Source organism: Crassostrea angulata, chromosome 7 (genome assembly GCF_025612915.1).
Source record: "Crassostrea angulata isolate pt1a10 chromosome 7, ASM2561291v2, whole genome shotgun sequence".
Taxonomy (NCBI): domain Eukaryota; kingdom Metazoa; phylum Mollusca; class Bivalvia; order Ostreida; family Ostreidae; genus Magallana; species Magallana angulata.
In genome coordinates, this window is record NC_069117.1 from 6905285 (window position 1) to 6927509 (window position 22225).

The following is a 22225-nucleotide window of genomic DNA, read 5'->3' on the forward strand; positions in this document are numbered from 1 at the left end:
ACATTAACAATAGATTTTGCTGATAATATAGATTCACATCTGTAAGCTATAATTTACATTCGTTAACTATATTTAAGAGTTGTTAATCATAGTTTCACAATCGTGAAACTATAAATTTATCAGATAAATTAGTTTTGCAATTGCGAATGGTTGTTATCAGTGTTAATTATAGTTTTACACTTCTCAAACATAGATGATCGCTTTAACTATGGTTCACAGATGTGAAATATAAAATAACGGCGTTAAATAAAGTTTTACAGATAATAAACTAGGTTTACCGACTGTTAACTATAGTTTACGGACACTAAACTATCGTTAACAATAGTTTATTGTTAACTATAGTTTACGGTTCGTAAACTATAATTAACGATTCATTTACTATAAGTAGCTATTCGTTTACTATACTTTTTATCTGCAAAACCATATTTAACAGTTGTAAACTCTAGTTTACGAATTATAATCTAAGTTCATCCGTCTGCAAATAATGTTAACAATAGATTTTGCTGATTAATACAGATTCACATATGTAAACTATAATTTGCATTCGTTAACTATGTTTTGCAATCGCAAATGGATGCTTTCAATATTAATTATAGTTTAACACCCGTGAAACATAGATGATCGCGTTAACTATGGTTAACGGATGTGAAATAGATTATCGTCGTTAACTATAGTTTTCTGTCCATAAACTATAGTTTACAACCGTGAAACCTAGTTTATCGATTGTGAAACTATAATGATTAGCTCAATTTTGTGAATTTGGCGTGTCATAGTCACTATGAGTAAAATTCAAGCTGTGCATTTAATACTTTAAGGTACTATATAAATGGTGATTTATTACTTAAAGATCATGGTTCATATATTGAATCATTTGTCTCTAAATATTGTAGTGCATTATTTGAACCATGCTAGCGTGTTATGCATTTTAGCTCACCAGAACCGAAGGTTCAAGTTAGCTTTTCTGATCATCTGTCGTCTGTCTGTCCGTGCTTTTGTAAACTTTTCACATTTTGACTTCTTTTCTAAAACCACTGAGTCCAATTTGACCAAACTTGGTACAAAGCATCATTGTGGAAACAGGTTTCTAGGTTGTTAAATAAAGGACACAACTCTAGCTTTTTAAAGGGGAGATAATTGCAAAACGGTGAAAATAGGGTTCATGTCTTTAAAAATCTTCTTCTCAGGAACCATTGCACCAGACATGCCAATATTTACACCAAAGCTTGTATACATTTATAAGATTTTAAATTAATAAAATCGTGACCCCCGATTTTATAATGTAGATTCTAAATTTTAAAATCATGACCCCTGCATCAATGCTGGGGCCCCAAGAGAGATTCAAAATTTAAATATGGTACTAGGAAATATATAGGAATAATGTTTAAAAATCTTCTTCTCAAGAACTACAACGCTACAACTTTGCAATCATCCTCAAATAATGTAAATTCTAAATTGTTGAAATTGTAAACACAGGACTAATACTTGGGGCCCCAAGAGGGGTTCAAAGTTTTACAAAGAAATCAATGGCGAAAATGTTTTAAAATCATCTTCTCAAGAACTACAATGCTACAATTACTATGCAAACATTCTTAGAAAGGGTATAGATTCTAAATTGTTTAATTTCAAATACAACTGCATTTTCTTCCCCGCATAATCCTTACCTTCCAAGACCTTCTATACACAGAAGAGCATAACTGTACCCCTTACAACACTGAAGAGTGAGAAAGGGAGATAACTAGATTTTGATGAAATTACAGAATTTCTAATTGTAATATATTTTTATGTTTTGATTACCCATGGAATTTTCAGTTGGTATAGATTCTGCATACTCAATTGAACAACATTTTGTTTTTCATATACCTGGAAAATGTCGGATTTTTAGAAACAAACTTTAAATGTGTAACCACTAGCTATACAATAGATATTGTATAGACTTAATCAGCAACTACGGTTTTCGTTGGGTTCTTTTTTTAAATCTATGCACAAAATCAGATTATATTATAGCTGTATTTAAATTGTGATTCTAGACTAAAACCTAACCCTATGAGGGGTTCAATGTTTAAATTTGAAATATATCGGGAAAATATTTGAAAAAAAACTAATATAAAATGATACAATAAACTGTTGTTCACGTGAGCGATAGGCCCATGGGCCTCTTATTTTTCTGCAGTGACCGCTTTCTTCATAATCCTCATCAAAGAGAAGAATTTATCCTAAAGAGTGTATTTTGTTAATGTTCATCAGTTCGTTTGATCTAAGAAATAGCCAAGTCGTCTTACATATGTAGGAATTTGAATCTTACTTCGTGCAGTCTGTGAGTTTTCTTGGGTTTCTAAAGGTTTCGACGGATTTGTAAACTGGTTAGAACTGGACCATGTAGATTTCAGTCCTGTTGGTTTCTGTAGAGCCATGAATTGCAATCAATTTCCATAAGAACTAGAGGGAATCAAAATATTGTAACTGCAAAAATTGCGTTAGTTATTTTTCTTATTTCGTGGTACATTCTGCAAAAATACTTAAACCAAGTTATAAAATTGCTAGATACTTTTAAGTTCATTCTCTGTTGAATGATCCTTGATAGGACAAAAAAACCTGTTAATGCAGTTTATTGATCATCGTCCTTTCCTTGACAGCATGACCGCAGATAGCCTATAGCAGATTTTTTTTTAACAATGAAGGTGAATTATTTGATGGTTTCTGATGGCACTAATGGTTTTAATGGAAACTTATGAATAGTATTTACGCTTTGTAAATATATGAGTTTTTCTACAAAGAACATCGTATAACGAAAATGTACCATAGAATTAGCGTTTAGTATAATGACAACTTTCTGGTTTCTTTTTTTAATCGGTGAGTACTTTTCTCTTTTTTGTGAAACATTTCATAACTATTTATCTATGTCTAGTAGCTTGAAAGTAGTAATTCTTTGCAGTTTTGTTTAGAAAGTTTCATATTTTTTTTTACAAAAAACTATTTAAAAAAAAATCATACTTAGAGTTTACCGTGGGCAGATTGTTACCAACGGCAAGTTCGGTCACCAATGTCTACAAATGGTTCCGAATGGTAGCAATTGGTTACCGATGTTGACCATAAGTGTAGTTTCAATTTCAAATGAGGTCACCAGATCTACCAGCAACCTAGAGCTTAGGCAAGTTTGGAAGGTGACGTCATTATATGCTAATTCAATATGGCGGGCTATAAATCTATAGAAACTTTTGTAAATAATGAATCGTTTTTATAAAATATGTAAATATCTCGTTGCATGAATATCTTGAGGGCTTCTAGATTCGGTCTACGTACCCAGGCCCTGCCGTCACCAATATATTTGATTTATGATTTTTGCTCGTGTTAAATATGATTGTAAAGAAAAAGGTTCAGCTTCTTTCAATATATGCCTTAAAATTCAAAGTTGTTCAAATCTTATAAAAATACAAATATATACAATTTTTAAAACGTGTTTGTATACAGTACAGGTATGTGTCCGCCGTCGTCACCCATAACGAAATTTTTGTATGTTTTATAAACAACAAAGTTAAAATGTAAATTTCATAGTGGCGTCTGTTTTCTATTCAATAAACTATTTTAAAATTGAGTCATCTGCTAAGTTTTAAAAAAAATACGGTATTATGCACTTTTAATGATAACACAATTACCATTGTAAAAGTCTAACTAGGTAACTATGTATAGCCTGTGATTTTTTTTTGTTATCATTGTGTGAGTAAATGCTAAATTTCCATTATTTGTGATATTTTTAAAAATCACTTAAAATAGGTCAAAATATGACTGAAAATGTACATGTACCCAGTTCTTTTACAATTTTACGATCATTGCATAAATGATAGATTGATAGTCATATTGTAGTATTCAATGATGTCTATGTAATATATTAGGACCTCAATTTTTTTTTGTAGAATAAATCTTAAAACAAAGCATTTTGTAACTGTTTTGGGGAAATACAGTTACTGCAATAAATTTACTAGAGGATAATTTTTACCAATGCTTTATATGTTCAGATGGTTACAGTTGGTAACCAAAGGTAACCAGAGACTACCATTTGCTTGAATTTGACCAAAAATCGTTAATAGTTCTACCTATAAAAATTGCTACAAATGGCAGCACTTGTTGACCAATGACTACCATATTCACCGATCGCAACCAAATGCTGCCAGCGGTAGATCTAATTTTACCAACGGTACAACTCTGAACGCACCTTGTGTCTCTACAGGGATCCGCCCCATTTTGTCCCTGACAGAGGCGGATCTTAAGAGAAGTCTTTTGTCCTCCGCCGTGTATGATCCGTCTGTCAGACCCCGGATCAACGCCTCCCACGCCGTGCACGTCCAGCTGGATGTCCACGTGGTTTACATCGTTGGTTTGGTCAGTATAGCAAACCTTGATGAAAGTTTGTCTACTTTTAAACTTTTTATCACGTTCTTTGTGTGTTTTAAGCTCCATACGCCATATCTATACTGGCTTACTATGAACAAATTTGGTCTATGGAGAGAGTCAGTCGATCATATAATGTCAATTATAGTCAATTTTTTAATTCACTAATGCGTTCTCCCAATATCAACATATCCAATACTATATCTATAATGGCAAAACAATCTTTTTTGCATGCAAAGTTATACGCAACCCTAACCAAAGACCTTCGTTTTGCTTGTCTAGATTTTGGATTTTGATAAGTCTAGCACCCCCCCCCCCCCCTCCCCTTTGAATTTGCTTCCGACGCCACTGATTGAAATATGAATGCCATAAATTAGACATAGTATTCGAATGTTTTATATTTCCAGAAAGAAAAAGAAAGTGCCTTTGATCAAGCCTGCTTCATATATGTGGTAAGTGAGTTTGTTTTCATTCTGTCTTCAATGTATGATGTTTTGAATTTAAGACATTCAGGTGATAGTAGAATGACGGTAATATTTGATCATTTCTTACCAGAGTTGGAGAGACGAGTACTTGACGTGGAACACCAGTGACTACGGTGGCCTGGACAGTTTTGTCGTCCAACCGTCCGTAGTATGGACCCCGGATGTCACAGTGTATGGGAGGTGAATACATCTAATATTAGTTACATTTTCCAATATATTTGTGCAAGGTGACATCACATTGTGAGTTTCGTGTTCATTTCTCGACAGACCAATATTTTCACATTAAAAGAACATATTTTAAAAAAATTGAGCCCGCAGCAAAAGGGACTATACCCCCTTGATTATATTTGCAAACCTATAACCATTGACAATCCATAAATATTTCTAATCCCACTAGCCAGAGTTCCGCAAGTAGATAGTTGATGTACAAAATGAAAACAGGAAACTACAAAAACATATGGCTCTACCTTAAAACAACCAAAGCAAATTATAGAACATCAAGAATCAACTGACGATTTAACGTTAACCATTTTGTTAACTTCTAACGGGTTTAAAGCACCATTAGGATAGGATTTACACGATGAAATTAATTTATTGTGCTTAAAAGAAGAAATATTCTTTATTCAACTTTTTAAAAATATTAATCACATAAGTTTGACTGTCAGCTGCTAGAATACACATGATCATTAATTTGTGAACTGATCATGTTTCTGGCAAACACTGGATGATGAAAGGCATGCGCGGATCTAGAGGGAGGTGTCCTATCCTCCCACCTCTGGCAAATAAATACGTTTTAAAATTACCGTAAATAGCCCTTAGATCCCCTCGGAAAACATAACTACTAGTATCTCTCAAGCTCCCTGGAAACATAATGCACATAAAAGACATGTAAAAATTAATTGAACTGATTACAACATGTATATGTTAAAGAAAGACATTTCGTTTTAAGATGTGTTTTTTCTTGATTGATTTGGCGATCCAGAGTTAAATATCAAAAGAGTTTTTAAATGATTTGTTTTTCTCCTTGCAGATTGGATAAACATCTTGGTTTAGAATTTGGTCAGGTGCGTGTGAATTCTGATGGCGTGGTCAACACAAAGTTTCTGGGACTGTTAACAACCCAGTGCGCCATGAATTCTGCACATTTTCCCTTTGACTACCAGCTCTGTGCCTTCTTACTGGGGTCAGAAATCTACTCACCCAAAGAAGTCGCTATGGAAATAAAATCTGTGGTACAGTTGGAGAGTTCAAAGAATAATCCTAACTGGAATCTGGATAACGTTCGCAAAATTGCTGAACCCCCCTATTACTGGCAGGTTCAATATTGTCTTCAACGGAAGTCGCTGTATCTGGGGGTTCTTTATATGGTACCGACTTTCATGCACGCTGTCCTTATCCTTATCTCGTACATTGTTCCGAGTGAAGCTGGAGAGAAGATCTCCTTCGGAGTGTCTCTGTTCCTATCTTTTATGGTCGTCTTGTTGCAGCTGAACGGAGATTTGCCTGAAATGTCAACAGCTGTTCCTGCATTGGGTAAATATTTCTTTCAAGATTTTAAAAAAACTAAATACTTGGCATAACCATCGTTTAAAAGCGTACACAAAATTTAATATAAAATCAGACCAAGCAATTTAATTTCCTATTGGTATATTGAAATGTAGCTTATTATTATTCACTTTTTCAATAATTCATTTTTTATATTCGCTCTTTAAAATCTAAACAACCAAAACGGTCAATATCTCCATAAAATGTGCATTATCCCGATGCCAATTTGCTGATTTATTATGTGAGTCTGCTATCTAAATATCGAACGGAACTACAGTTGATGTGAAAAAAAACCATGCATCTAGTTTAGTTTTATAATAATGAACTAAGTGAATTTCAAATGAAACAAAAATTAGGTTCATTTAGAATGTTATTGTTTCTGATGTCAATTAACAACAAGACAAGACAGGCAATATTACTGTAAATTATCTATGTCAAAAAAGGGAAAAAATCAATGCTGTATTATAAACCAATAACGTACCAAGGCACCCATGTTAAAGGGGCAAAGGTTGAAATCTTACACTAAACTATTCTTACTACACCTTGTCTTTGATTTTACTTTGATAGTTTAGTATAAATGTCATATAATATCCCACAACTATTTATATTTTTGTATTTGTAATAATCAGTGGTAAAATCATTCTGATTGAAGTAAGATAAATAAAAATCTTCTACATCCTCTGTTTATTTATATATTATACAGAAAAGTGTACCTTTTGTTATGTTTCTTATGTAGCAACGCGAAATATAATAACAACGTAATTCATGATTCATAACGCCCAATAAAACATACTTATTAAGTTAAAAAAAAATACGAGCTCCCACCATTTGTGTAGATGACATCTCATTCAAACGATTTAGCACGCACATTACCCACTTTACCCGTTTTTTGCACAGATCATGTCGTTGAATACCGACATATATGCCGCGAAAATATGGTAGATTCCTTACTGTACGCAAGTACCCAATTCCACGATTCAACCGCTTTGCACCAAATCGCGAGAATACAAATCGCGAAGGCCGAATTTTTGTCATATTTTCATTGAGTTTACATTTGTTTCAAAAATAAAAGTGAAATTCTAAAATCCACGGGTGTGCTTCTTGGAATAAGGAATCTACAGTATACATTTTTTACTGTACTGCATACGTTTAATTGTAAGGAATGAAATTAAATAATTCACACAAATGAAACATATCTACTCTTCACATTGTTACTTGCAGAACACAGCGGTATTAATTTTGATTTTATTTAAACAGTGCAACACTAGCTATGATATTCATATCCCCATCACACTCGATTCAACAAACAAGCATTATGTATTTATATTTACGACTTTTCATTTTTTTGGCACACACGCTTATATAAAAGATCCTCATGTATGACCTTTTGTAAAACATCTGAAAAAGATGACATTTCTTTGATAAGTATTTGCTATTAAGAGGTTGCTGTAGAGACGGTAAGCTATTTAAAGAGCTAAATTTGTTACATTTTGGGTCAAAATCAACTCGATATTAAATGTAAAATTGGGGGTTCATCAATTTCTGTACATTTCGCGTACATGCGCAGCAATCGTGTTTCATGAAAATTTACCACTATTTTAAATCAGTTAAAAGTTCGTCTTAAGAGACGTCCTGTGTCCATGTAGAAACAATACTTGAAAAAAAAAAAAGTATAGTTATTTATAGAAAGCATTTAAATGAAATACACTGTACATGTACATCTAATACATAGTTAACTACATGTATGATTATGAAAAAAATAATAAGTAATAGTCAAATCTGTTTACATCTAGAGATTCTAATTGCTGGCGAAATTTGAAAGCACGAGCAAAGTCATAGCAACGAATTAAAAACTGGGTTGTTTGAGATTCAATAATATGCTATTTCCGAATCATTTCAGAAATTTTCTTCATGCTCCACATGACAAGCGGGGTTGTATCCTTGGTAGTATCCGCCATTTCTGCTTACATCACACACAATAACAGTCAACAGACAGTATCAGTAAACAAGGTCAAGGACGTATCCACAGCAACCACCAATGCGAAGAGAAGATTTCCCAATGTACGCCAGCGTTTCAGAGATACATCCTTTCTGAACAGAGCCGGTTTTGTCGTGTCTCTGTCTCTCATATTGGCAGCAAACTTTGTCATGTTGAATGCAAAACTGTCTTCTGGGTGTACGTAAAAAAAGATTGAAGAAATTAATCTGTAGTACTTTACAAGCTAATACTAATGTCAATAAAAGAAGATTTGACTCAATGGTATTGTTTGATTGTGGTTTTTTTTTATCACCTTGTGTAATTTGTAACTTATAAATTTTATAATGATATAGAACCAGTATACAATAATACGATATATACAATAATGAAAAAAAGTAATTTGTAAAACACAATTAGTAAATATATGCATAAAATATAAATTTCACTCGTAATGGCACATAGTATTACAATATGAAAAAAATGTATCTTTTAGCACTGATCCGAGATAATACAAAAAAAAGATGGCAAGAAGAAACTACATCTAACATTTTTTTACTAAATAGTCTGTCCAAAGTTGATGTTTCCATCATATGTACAGTTGATTTTGAAAACGATATGCTATAGTACTGGGGTAATATCCAAAATTTCTTCTTTGTCACCTTATCTTTTTATACCCAGATACGTCCACACGAACGAAATAAACTTTTTACTGAGATTTCAATGAGAAAATCTGAGATCTTTTATCATTCGGAACAACTCACACAAATTTTCCAACGTTATTTTTCCGGTACTTTTATGTGTCGCTTGCAATGCAATATCCCTTTTTAAGCTGTGTATTGAAATCTGATGTACTAGAGGGGAGGAGAGGAGTCTTGAATTTTTTATTAGGTTATATTTACTGCCACTAGCTATGAAGGAATATGTATTTCTTTTTTAAAATCATATATATACTCTTTACTTAGCTCTACGTGTATTTGGCTAATATATATCTTATTTTCTAGTAAACAGAGCTTTTTGGTTAATGGCGTGTAGTGACTTTTGACTAAGTCGATGTGACGGTCACAGCGGATCTCTTTTTAATAAAGAAGGTGTTGCGCGGTCCCTATGCTTATTTTCCCTAAAGGAGTTGCAGATAAAATAGAAAAATCAAAGTTACAGAATTCGATGTAAATCTTTTTTTCCATGCAACGTTGTAAATAAAGTAGTGTAGAATTTTATTTCGAAAGTTTGTATTAACTTATTTAAGACCATGAAATAATTTTAAAAATGGTTACAAAGACAAATGTGGCAGAATTCCCGCTATATTAAAGGGGAATCCTCGTCATTGTGAAAAAATGCCTCCTTGAAACAAAATTAATTTAATCTTAACGTTTAGAGTAAGACAATTTCTTGAAAACTGTCATTTCCGATTTTTGTTTCAAGGAGGCATATTTTTAATAAATCTGAATTTTGGAAAAAATCATTAAAACCTTTGAAATCTATAAACGAAATTCCCCCCTAGCATTTCATGCCTAGATTAGTCGAGTGGTAACGCAGATAAAATAGACTATAACCGTGTCTTGTATTTTTGACTGGGTTCGAATCCCGAAAAAGTTGGATTTTTTTTAAATTCTTTTAATCGCATGGAAAGGTAATGTTTTGAGATAATTTAAGAATGTTTGAATAAAGTTATTTAAACTCTTGTAATGTAACAGTTTGCATGCCTGCTTTTTTTTCAACATTACTGTGTGCAGTCTCCGTTATAAACTTGATAAACATTTTCTTCTGAACAAGAGATTTTAAAACAATATACTTAGTATGCATCAATGTAGAAAGTTGATTTTTCACCCTTTTTATGAAATAAACGGGTACGCTGATTTCAGAGATACATGTACAGGTTGTTAAAAGCAAACACAATCATTTTAGAAAGTTTGATTTGGTGACGAAGCAATAGGTTACTGAAAATATGTACGGAAAAATTTGTACTTTTTTACTAGACTTAGCGTTTATTTAGATACTATAGAAACATAGACAACGCTGACGTGTTTTGAAGAGCCAGAATAAGATTTATTCATGTATCTCAAGAATGATATTTTAAACACGCTGGACAGTAGATATCAAATTGAGATATGTTAACATTCGAATACAGAAAACATATATATGGTACATGTAACTTTCTAACTGTATTTGGTAGATGTCGTGTTCGATAGAAATGCGCGTAAAATGTTTGTTTATTTTGCCTCCGTACGGAACATACCCGCTATGTAAATATAGTCGTTTACGTAATGTTTCTAAATTTAGATGTAGCTCTCAAGCGATACGGATATTTAAAGGTCCTTTCTACGTTAGGGAATAGTCCCACTGTTTTGCAACACCTTCTTTTTGACTGTAGATTATTTCCAATTTGCTTAATCTTGCTCAGATTAAAACAATGACTTTATGTAAGGGGTTGAGATTGAATTAGAAATTCTAAGCTAACTGGAATTTTTCTAAGTTATAAGTCAAGGTCAAAGCAAAATTCTCTAAAATTATTTTCAACCTATTGTCCATTACTTAAGCGGGACCCTTTGAGATTGTCATCATCTCAATGTTGCGCAGTTAATACCATAAATATTAAACTTTGAATGCCACTATAACTCACTATTTCAATTTGTATTATGCATACTAATATGTATAATGTATATAAAATGTATACAAAATGTATATGTATACAAAAAAATCATACTGTTTTTACGAAATTACCATTGATAAGTTTTACGTTACATTGTGGAATTTTCATTAATATGTTTTCTTCAAAATCGGGGTGGGGGTTAACAATTAACAATATGACATAAATGTATAACTAAGGATAATTGAAATATTCTCTTTCTCTCTCTCTCTCTCTCTCTCTCTCTCTCTCTCTCTCTCTCTCTCTCTCTCTGGAATAATACCGGTATATCTGGTTATTGAATTTCAATTAATGATGCTTTTTCCGATGGGCTGCTTTGTCAGCATAGCTTATTGATCCACCGATCTATACATTTTGTTGACATAACCACAATCAGTCAAATATCAACAATTGTTCTCTGATGTTCGCAATGAAGATGATTTAAATATTACATGTAGTAATTAATAAAGCACACACCGGTTTAATGGAAAATGGTGAATTGCATTTACGCTTTCTAAATGTATCCATTTTCCGACAACAATCACAATAGAATGAGGTAGTGCCGGAGAATTCAGCGGCAAGGATGATGGGAACTTTCTGGTTCCTGCTTATAATTGGTGAGTGCAATTCTCGGTCCATAAGCGGAATTTTTTTCAAATAGAAATATAAACTGACTTTCAATGATAGACCACGTTTATATTAAGATAAACTTTGAAATGATTATTTTTTTTTTGGAAAATTTCATTTTTTTTTTATTATTCACTGTATCTACAGGGATCCGCCCCATTTTGTCCCTGACAGAGGCGGATCTTAAGAGAAGTCTTTTGTCCTCCGCCGTGTATGATCCGTCTGTCAGACCCCGGATCAACGCCTCCCACGCCGTGCACGTCCGGCTGGATGTCCACGTGGTTTACATCATTGGTTTGGTAAGACTTAGCACTGTGCAACCTTAAAGGGGCATGGTCACGATTATGGTCAAAAATTATATTTCCGTTTTAAATGTTTATGATGCCTCAGTAAGGCATTTATAATAGTCAATCAAAATTGAGTGTCATTATACGTGTTATAAGCGAGATGCAGAGCTCACAATTCTCTGTGATGTAAAAAGTGCTTTTGTTTACATTTTTAAAGTTGAAGTAAAAATTCCAGTTTTAGACCTTAAATGAATGTGATAAACGCTAGGAAATATTTATTTATGCTTAAAACGAATTAGAAGAGAAAGAAATCAGCCTGAAAAAGAACTTTTACCGGTTTATTGAACCAATGTAAACAAAAACAATGCACGAACCTTGTTTACATGACAAAGAATTGTGAACTTTGTATCTTCTTATATCTCTACGACTAAAATTTTCCTTAATCATTAGAGATGCATTTCAAAAGCATTGTAAACAATAAAAATAGAAAAATAAAATTTGACCAAAATCGTGACAATGTCCCTTTAAATAAAGTTGATCCAAACTATACATATCAACCAGAATATATTCTAGTATACATGTACATTTATACGTGATATGACACTTTTAAAGCTTATCTATCTATAATAACAATCGAGTGATTTTGGTAAAAACATAGACAATCGTATTTTTTTTATCATTAAAAGTCTATTACAGTTCAATGATATAATCTACTAATTGACAGATACAACTCGAAATAACACCATTCCTGAAATTCATCGGTGCATTAACAGTAAATAATATATTGGTACATATGAACACTTTTCATTGAACATTTTTAATTCTAGACTGAAAGAGATAGCTCCTTTGCCCAAGCATGTAACATATTTGTGGTAAGTGATATTGACCTACTTGAAAAGGAATGGGATTTGGGGATAGATCCAAAGTAATTACATTGTAACTGTGAGTGTAAAATTGTACATGCTAAATCAAAAAAAACCAAACTTAAGGGTAAAAGCTCTACATATAGCGAAGAGATCGCCATGTGAAAATCAATCTTACCAATGCCCACGACAGACAGAGAAAGTATCATATTAATAAACGTTTCAAAGTATTTTACAATTTGGCATGTCTTTAAGTAATATTCTTTTTAACTTTTGTAAATCAAAGAGTTGGAGAGACGAGTACTTGACGTGGAACACCAGTGACTACGGTGGCCTGGACAGTTTTGTCGTCCAACCGTCCGTAGTATGGACTCCGGATGTCACAGTGTATGGGAGGTGAATGTATATCTTGTCAACTTAAAACATTGTACAGGAGAGAGAGAGAGAGAGAGAGAGAGAGAGAGAGAGAGAGAGAGAGAGAGAGAGAGAGAGAGAGAGAGGTGTTGTCAATGTATAAAGATACATATAAGAGATATTGAACTATAATGAATCACTTTAAATTACTTAAATATGTACTGCTAGATACTAATGGAAGTGAAATGGACCACACTCACGGAACCAACAACATATATATCAGAAGCCGTTCATTTTGCACTTTAACCTTTTTTGAAGAGTCATCTCCCCTTAATGAAATCATGAAAATTTTAATTTTGTCAAAGTTTGTGCGGTAAGTGTTTCATTTTATTTCATATTAAAAAAAAAGAAAAGTTTATGAATTTTTTCACCAGGACATTTGAATGAATTTCAAGTTACTTTTTACAATATCTTAATAATAAACGCGCTACCCATAGACTTCAATGAAAACTTCAAGGTGCAATTAATTGGACAATATTGAACATTTCTTTGGTGGAGTATTTTTATATATAACAATAACTTCGAAATGATATTATGGTTAAGCATTTATTAGATACAAAATGTGATCTTAATACATTGAATACCTATAAACAAGTTTTAAAAAGTTTAAAAAAAGGAGACTATGCAATACGCAATACATGTCCATGTATTTAGATCTTGCTTTAATATAAAGTTATTTTTAAAAAAAAATCCTTTCACGTTTTTCCGTTAAATATATTTTTTTACTATCCGTGAAAGAAAAGATTTGTTTAGTACAGTATTCATAACCAAACATCAATTCTTTAAACCTCATAAGTGTTTCCTTAACGGATCATGGTAAAATATTATTTTTTCGAATTTAATGTTTATAATGGTCACAATTTTGGTCAAATTTATTTTTCTGTTTTCATTATTTACCATGCTTAAGGAATGCATTTCTAATGATCAAATGAAATTTGGGTGCCAGTCGTTGAGTTTTAAGCAAGATACAGGGCTCACAATTCTTCGTCATGTAAACAAGGCTCGTGTCCTGTTTTTGTTTACAAAGGTTCAATATACCAGTAAAAAATCTTTTTAAAGCTGGTATGTCTTTCTTATTATTCATTCAAAGCATAAATAAATAGTTCCTAACGATTAACACATTTATTTTAGGTCTAAAACTGGAATTTTCACTTCAACATTCGAAATGTAAACAAACGCTTTGTTTACATAGCGAAGAATTGTAAGCTCTGTACTCGCTTAAAACTCATTAAATGACACTCAAATTTTGGTTGCCTATTAAAAATGCCTTACTAAAGCATTGTAAACATTCAAATCGAAAAAATGATTTTTGACCAAAATCGTGACCGTGCCCCTTTAACACACGCATTACACTTTAAAACACCAACTGGTGGCCTTTTTTTTTGGGGGGGGGGGGGGGGGGGGGTAGAGGGTTGGGGTGGAATGATGGCGTAACATTGTATGTTTTTTTGTCTCGGTTAAATAAGCTGTCAAGCATTTCTATCTAAGGTGTTATACTTTCAACGTATGAAAGAGCCAACATGGATAGTACAAAAATACTATTCAAGATTAAAATAGAGTTTTTATACTTTTCTTTACAGAATGGAAATAAATCAACGAATAGAATTAGGTCAGGTGCGTGTGAATTCGGATGGCATGGTCAATGCAAAGTTTTTGGGAATATTAGCAACTCACTGCGCCATGGATTCTGAATTTTTCCCCTTTGACTACCAGCTCTGCACCTTTATCATTGGATCCGAAATATACTTCACTTCCGAAGTCGCTATGGAAATAAAGTCTCTGAGACAGTTGGAGAGTTGTAAGAATAATCCTAATTGGAACCTGGTACATGTTCGCAAAAATCCTAAACCCCCCTTCTGGCAGGTTCAATATTGTTTTCAACGGAGGTCGCTGTATCTGGGGGTTCTTTATATGGTACCGACTTTCATGCACGCTGTCCTTATCCTTATCTCGTACATTGTTCCGAGTGAAGCCGGAGAGAAAATCTCCCTCGGAGTGTCTCTGTTCCTATCTTTTATGGTCTTCTTGTTGCAGTTGAACGGAGATTTGCCTGAAATGTCAACAGCAGTTCCAGCATTGGGTAAATACTTTAATAATAATTTTAAAAGACACTATGTTGAAAATCGTCGGAAATCGACGAAAATTTTCTAGCTGAGAAAACACGATATATGTACTTTTTATAAGCATGTCTTTGCAATTCTGTGATTGGTGAAATTTTCCTTACGAAAGTGTAAAGAAGCCAATCGGATTAGGGCAGTGACTCGTGTGCGGTTCTTAAGAGTGTCGAGAGTTTTACCTCGGAAAATTATCGCAAATATGCCTTAAACCACCCCTGGGAAACTCAACAAGTATCGCTATGACCCCCTGGAAAATGATGATTTACCCGATCAGTATTCATGAAAAGAAAACTTTCCAGGAACTGGTCCTTGGTCCTTCCGCATATGAAACGACTTGTTATGTAATCAACTAAAACAAATAAATCAAACTATAGGGTGAAAAAGAATATACTACTCCTATACAAAGATATACATTATAGTTCTGTATCTGTTTTATAGAGATTAGATATTTTCTGTTTTGAAGAATACGACATCTTTTGATTGAATAAAACAGTCGATAATCATTCTATTGTGATGTAGACAAATCAAACAGCAAGAGCGGTTACAGTATTTTGACATTTTACAGCTAGGATGTTTTGGGTTTTAAAGTTTGCCATCTAGTGTTTTTATTTTATGTCACTGTTATTTTGGACTTCACTTATTCATCTTTTTAGATATCGCGTAACCGAGGTAAAATTGTTATTTCCCGGGGATCTGTACAATTCATGTTGTTATGGGAACATCGGGATGGGGGTGGGTGGCGGTGGAAAGTTACGGAGGCCGGATGGTCAACAATCACCCGTCAGACCTACCTTAAACTGTTATATATGGTTAACCCTATCACGCTTTCTCACTGAAACTTCCTTATCTTCAGAGTTTGTTCATGTTACAATTTTTTCACTGCATTTTACTTAGGAAAATGTATCGGGATTTCTCTTTTTTCTGATAGTCAATATTTTTAATCAGTTTAACTTTATACATGTATGTCTTTATCTGGTGTCTTCGTGATATGTAATTATAAGAATATTTGATTGTGTAGATGCTTGTTAGGAAGATTGCAGTCTGATTAAAACAACCCCTTTCCCTTACACCAGTCAGACGACAATACGAGAAGGGGTGGTTTTAATCAGACTGGAAAGTCTGTTTGAAATTCCCTTCATAATAGGCATGAAGAAGGGTTTTGCAGTTTGTGGTTGTGCAAATAATCAACATAAACGAGACATGGGACAGGAACTTGTATGTCTGTATTTTGACAATTAAAGGTTTTTATCCGGCTAAATATATATTGGACGGGCACCCACAACAGCAGGCCTCAATCCTTTTTTTTTTCTGGGTGCGCCGGACTGCCGATTGAAATCAGAGTGGAAATGCAAGTTCAGGCTGCCTCAAGTCCATTACCAACTCATCAAATGTTTGTTTTTAATTAAATGTAATATCTGCAATAAAACAAAAGCGAATGAACCGAACCTACAGGGATATCAAAATGACACCAATTTAGCCAATGAGGATTCACAACCTCAAGCGACGTATGACGTAGTAAGAAATAAGACAATTATCGAACAAGATGGCATTATTATGTATATATTTAAAACTAAACCAAAAAAAAAAACAAAACAAAAACAAAAAAGCAAAACAAAACAATATCGATACCTAGTTTTTGAAAATATTGGGTTCCATATAACATTCTGTAGATTCCCCATTTTACGCGAGTACTTAATTTCGCTGAATTTTGGTGTCTAATGTCGAGAATATGAAATCAAATGCCTAGAACTTTAGCGGTAATTCCATGATTTTTCAAATGTCTTAAAAAATCTACAATGGACTCTTCTCGTGATTTACGCGCATATTATATTTGAAATTACAGATTCTATATCTTAAATATTTTTCTGAGCATTTTTACATACCAAGCTGGAAAATTTATTGATATAAAATCTGCTTGATTCATATTGTGACTAAATTCAGTTTATGATTTTATTTTCATACAATTTCAGAAATTTTCTTCATGCTCCACATGACAAGCGGGGTTGTATCCTTAGTAGTATCCGCCATTTCTGCTTACATCACACACAATAACAGTCAACAGACAGTATCAGTTAACAAGGTCAAGGACGTATCCACAGCAACCACCAATGAGAAGAGAAGATTTCCCAATGTACGCCAGCGTTTCAGAGATACATCCTTTCTGAACAGAGCCGGTTTTGTCGTGTCTCTGTCTCTCATATTGGCGGCAAACCTTGTCATGTTTAATGCAAAACTGAAGTCGTCTGGATGTACGCAGTAGATGATGAAAGTTACAGTGTTATTTAAGGACACATGAGAAGTTCCTCAATTAAAAACAAATTCCATAAAGGTTATTCCTTATTCATTAGCTTTTTAATCTGTTAGTGCCCCAAAATTCAGGGTACATCACCATTATTTTTGAAGTTAGAATAATTTGGATTTTCTTTATGAGAGCATGCAAAATGAAACTTATTGCTCATAATTAAAGTCATGGTATATAATTTTTGAAAGTTTTAACTTTACATCCAAATAGAAAAATGTTACATAATTTAAAATATAATAATGGAAATACGTAGTAGATATCTTCCCATCGCGGAGATAGGAAAAGCAATTAAAAATTAACCGAACAGCAATAATTCTTTTAAAGACTCCTTTTCAACGTTTGCAGATCATTACAACCGACTCAGTTATTTAACAACAACAAACAAATATTTGATGATGTGCAAACATTAAACTTGACAATTCTAAAGGACCGGAACAAACTGTGCATTAAAAATTAGTCACATCTGAATTCCGACTTTTGTTATAACAGCAAATTTATACTATGCTATCCAATATTCTGTCTGTTCTGGAACAAGTAGCTTAGAAAAGAATGATATAATGAGTTTGTCATTAATTTAATGGAAGCATAGTTGAGTTGTTAGATAAATTATATTTATGGAAGATAGATTGCGTCTGACCTAACTTTGAATTGATAAAATTTTATGTGTATATAATTATAAACATCATGAATTAAACAAAACTTTGCAACATTTTTATGTACACATTAAAATGAAATCCATGGTGATAACTTTGTATTGATAAAATTTAGATGTATATAGATACGTGTACCATGAATAAAACTTTGCAACATTTTATGTTGCCTGAAGAGCATGGCGCGGTTTTGCTATATGTTGTATCTTTATTCCCCTTTTATCTACATTTTTAACGGGGGTTTCCAAAGATCGAGAAATCTGATTATTGAAATGGTGAAAATGGCAGGCGGGCGGCTGGGCGGGAGGCTGCCAAAAAGGTATCCTTATTGTACGGATCACTTCTACAGTTTTCAAGATAGGAAGTTGTTGTTTTGCAGATCAATTGTACATAAATCGGAGGTTTGCATGTTGCTAGGATTTTGATTTCTGATTAAAATACCTCATAAATTCAGGGTTGACAAACAGATTATGGATACTGTTAAAAAAAAGAAAACAAAGACACTCCGGTTTGTTGTCACATCGACAGCTTTTCTCTTGTCCATTTTCTTTGTTAAGAAATGAGGAATCATTCTTTGAGTATTTTGAGGTGATAATTTTGGTCGCGGCGTGGTCAAATCCAATAAGGCCCAAAGGAGAATGATTCTTTATTACAATGTACTTATATAATTTTCAGCAATATTGACATATTTATGTGATTATCATTTCTTTTAATTATGCAGACCCCGTTTGTGCCCCAACAATACGTCATTTGAATATATTGGACTATACGAAACAAAATCGATTCTTTGTGTTATCACAGACAAAAGACACTGGAATTTGAAAATATTTTGTGATAACACTTCCAATCTATCATCAAGCCCTTTTTGGCTTGGCTTTATTGGATTTGATCACCCCCGTACAGCATGAATGTTCTATAAAATGACTATTGTATATCGGATATTTGAAGTAATGACAATATAATGTATTTGTATAAGCACATTTTAAATACAGAGCCAATGTTACAACAATGGTTGTATGGATGCAATAACCACCATTAATGATGTTCGATCCTCACCTCAAAGTGGTGTTTGCTGTGCGGACTATTTTGTTAACATAGCTGACTTTCAGGGCGATGTTTGTATTGAATTCACGCTCTTCACGCTCTTAAAAAAGGTAAACCGTTAAGCGCTCAATGAGGAAAGTTCCCAGTTTTCATATTAGTGTTGAGGATGTACAGACTTGATACCCAACTCATACAAATCTATATGGGAAACAAGAGGCCCATGCTCACCTGAGCAACAAGTCATAATAAAATTGGCTTTTAATAAGGAATCATATACAAAACATCTGACAAAGCTGGAATAGATCCTATATAAAAAGGATTTCATATTTTCCTCCAGACATTATCATGTAACACATTGTGCCCCTCTTGTAACAGGATGATTTATAGTCATAATGCACATTGGACAATAAAGTTTTTAAGATGATCTTAAAACAACTATATATATATATATATATATATATATATATATATATATATATATATATATATATATATATATATATATATATATATAAATAAATTGTCCAGGGGCCCCAGTCTAAACAATGAAGAATTAACGTCAAAATGCTTGCACACATATAAGTATAAAACATACAGTGCATAGTGTGGCCCCACCCTACACAATGGTATCATAATTTGAACTAACTCAAATCTACACTACCTAAGGCTGCTTCCACACAAGTTAAAGCTTTTTGGTCAATTGGATTTTGAGATTTTTAAAGATTTGTCTCTGTATTTTACTTAGGGATCATGGTTTGAACAAAGTTGAATCTACACTACCTAAGAACAATGCTTTTACACAAGTTACAGCTATTCTAGCTATTTGGTTTTTGAGAGAAAGAGATTTGAAAAAAATATCTCCAATTCAGTCCTTTGTAAAAATTTAACCCCCCCCCCCCCCCCACCCACTCCCGAGGTTCATGATTTGAACAAAGTTTAATCTAACCCTCCAAAGGCTGTTCCCAAACAAGTTACAGCTTTTCTGGCAATTGGTTTCTGAGAAGATTTTTAAAGATTTTTCGCTACATATTTATACGTAAAAGTTAGACCCCCCTCCCCAATTGCTGCCCTATCCTATCCCCCATCTTCGCTAGCTAAAGTTTTCTGATCCGCACCGCTTTTCTTTGTGAGAAGCGGTGCGGATAAGAAAACCTTGGCTAGCGAAGATGCCTATCCCCAGGGATTATGTTTTAAATAAACTTGAATCTACACTACCAAATAATGCTTTCACTTTATTGTAAACAGTTGATTTTTTGAATGAAAAATTTTAAGGATTTTTCCCTACTCATCCCTTGGAAACAGTTTGAACCCCCCCCCCCCCCCACCACCATTGTGGCCCCATGGTTCATGATTTAAACAAACTTGAATCTACATTACCTATGGATGGTTCCACTCAAATTACAGCTTTTCTGGCCAGTTGGTTTTTGTTGAAAAGATTTTTAAAGATACGTCTCTAGGTATAGGTTTCAAAATTAAGCCACTTGACGTTTTGTGCCCAAACCTTTCCCATTTACTGTGATAAATTGCAATATTTTGGTATGAATGGGTCTAGACTCCATCCTTAAAGTACTTTTATTATTAGGATAAGTTTTCATTCTTTTTTTTATTATTGATTTCTTTAAGTGGAATCTAGACCCATTATGGGTCAGAATTCGTGGTTTTCACAAAAACTTCAAAAAATTGTTTATAATTGTAATACTTTTAAAGTTATTTACAATGATTGCTTCCTTTTAGGTAAAACATTATTTAAAAAAAAAGTTTTATGTGACAGATATAGAATTATTTTGGAAACATTTAGTTTTATTTGTTTGACTAATAGTCATACAAAAATTGCTAAATCTGGACTATTAAACATCACTGCCAGTCCGGTAAGAGAAATCTGTCTCTCTCTGTGCTCGCTCGTTCTACTTGCACGTACTTATTCTAAATTATTTTTCATTATATAGGGGAGAGATGCATTGCTGACTATTTCGATTTATATCTGGATTCTCTCGGACGCCAAGGAACATTCTATCGAAGACCCTGCCCGCAACATCTGATGTGCCGATCCGGTATGAAAATCAAGCAGTGGGAATTAACAAGCTGAAAAATTTCATTCGCGTCATCTGTACGGAAGGCGGTTCACAGGGAAATTATTCGAATCATAGCGGCAAACGCACTTGCGCGACCCAGCTATATTTCTCTAGTGTTAAGGAACAACAGCTAATGAATCGTACTGGTCATCGCTCAATTTTTTGTTGAATTTAATTATGTAGAATAATTTGAGTTTGTGGCACTTATGCGGCGTTTTTTCTTTGATGACCGGTGTACAATAATTTCCAATACTTGTCCTTCACCTGAGTGGGCGTGGCATATCACCGTACAATAACTTTAGAATTTACAAGTTATTGTACTGTATGAAAGAAGGCATGGTGATAGTACCGTTCAATAATTTTTGAATTATTGTACAGTGAAAAAAAAGCAAACTTCCACAAAACTTATGCTTTAATCAATTTCATAACAACTCTAAACTCAAATTCTTCCGCTGAACGTCCTTGTGTAATTTTGCTCATGGGCCCCTCTTCACTATGGACAGTGCAGATGTTTCCGGAAAAACGGAACACTCGAAAATATTAGGAGCAGGAGTATTTCAACGCAATCGAGTTATCGGTACACTCGTTGGGCGATGTGGTCGGCATTTTAGAAACGTTTTCGTCTTCACCCAAAAAGTTCCAATCCAGTTTAAATTCACCATGATCCAATCCTGTTTCGTATTCTGCAAGCGTCTGCGTAACGCTCATGTTCAGTAATCCGTCGAAAGCTTCCATTTCGTCACAAACTTGAGATGATGTCAAGTCGTCGATCTCCATCCACAAGAAAATCTACGTCCATCTTTCAAAGCGGTCCAAACTGATATGCCGC

At 33.5% G+C, this 22225-nt stretch overlaps 1 protein-coding gene across 1 annotated transcript; it reads left to right on the forward strand.

Moving 5' to 3' along the window:
- The first annotated feature begins 2750 nt into the window (after positions 1–2750).
- Positions 2751–18482, forward strand: LOC128191518 (neuronal acetylcholine receptor subunit beta-3-like). The gene is made up of 10 exons (XM_052863621.1): positions 2751–2850; positions 4226–4377; positions 4794–4838; positions 4942–5051; positions 5902–6404; positions 11795–11946; positions 12762–12806; positions 13084–13193; positions 14792–15291; positions 17299–18482. Exons 1-10 carry the CDS (start codon positions 2820–2822, stop codon positions 17586–17588), a joined length of 1938 nt encoding a protein of 645 aa, XP_052719581.1. The 5' UTR covers positions 2751–2819; the 3' UTR covers positions 17589–18482.
- Positions 18483–22225: the final 3743 nt, after the last annotated feature.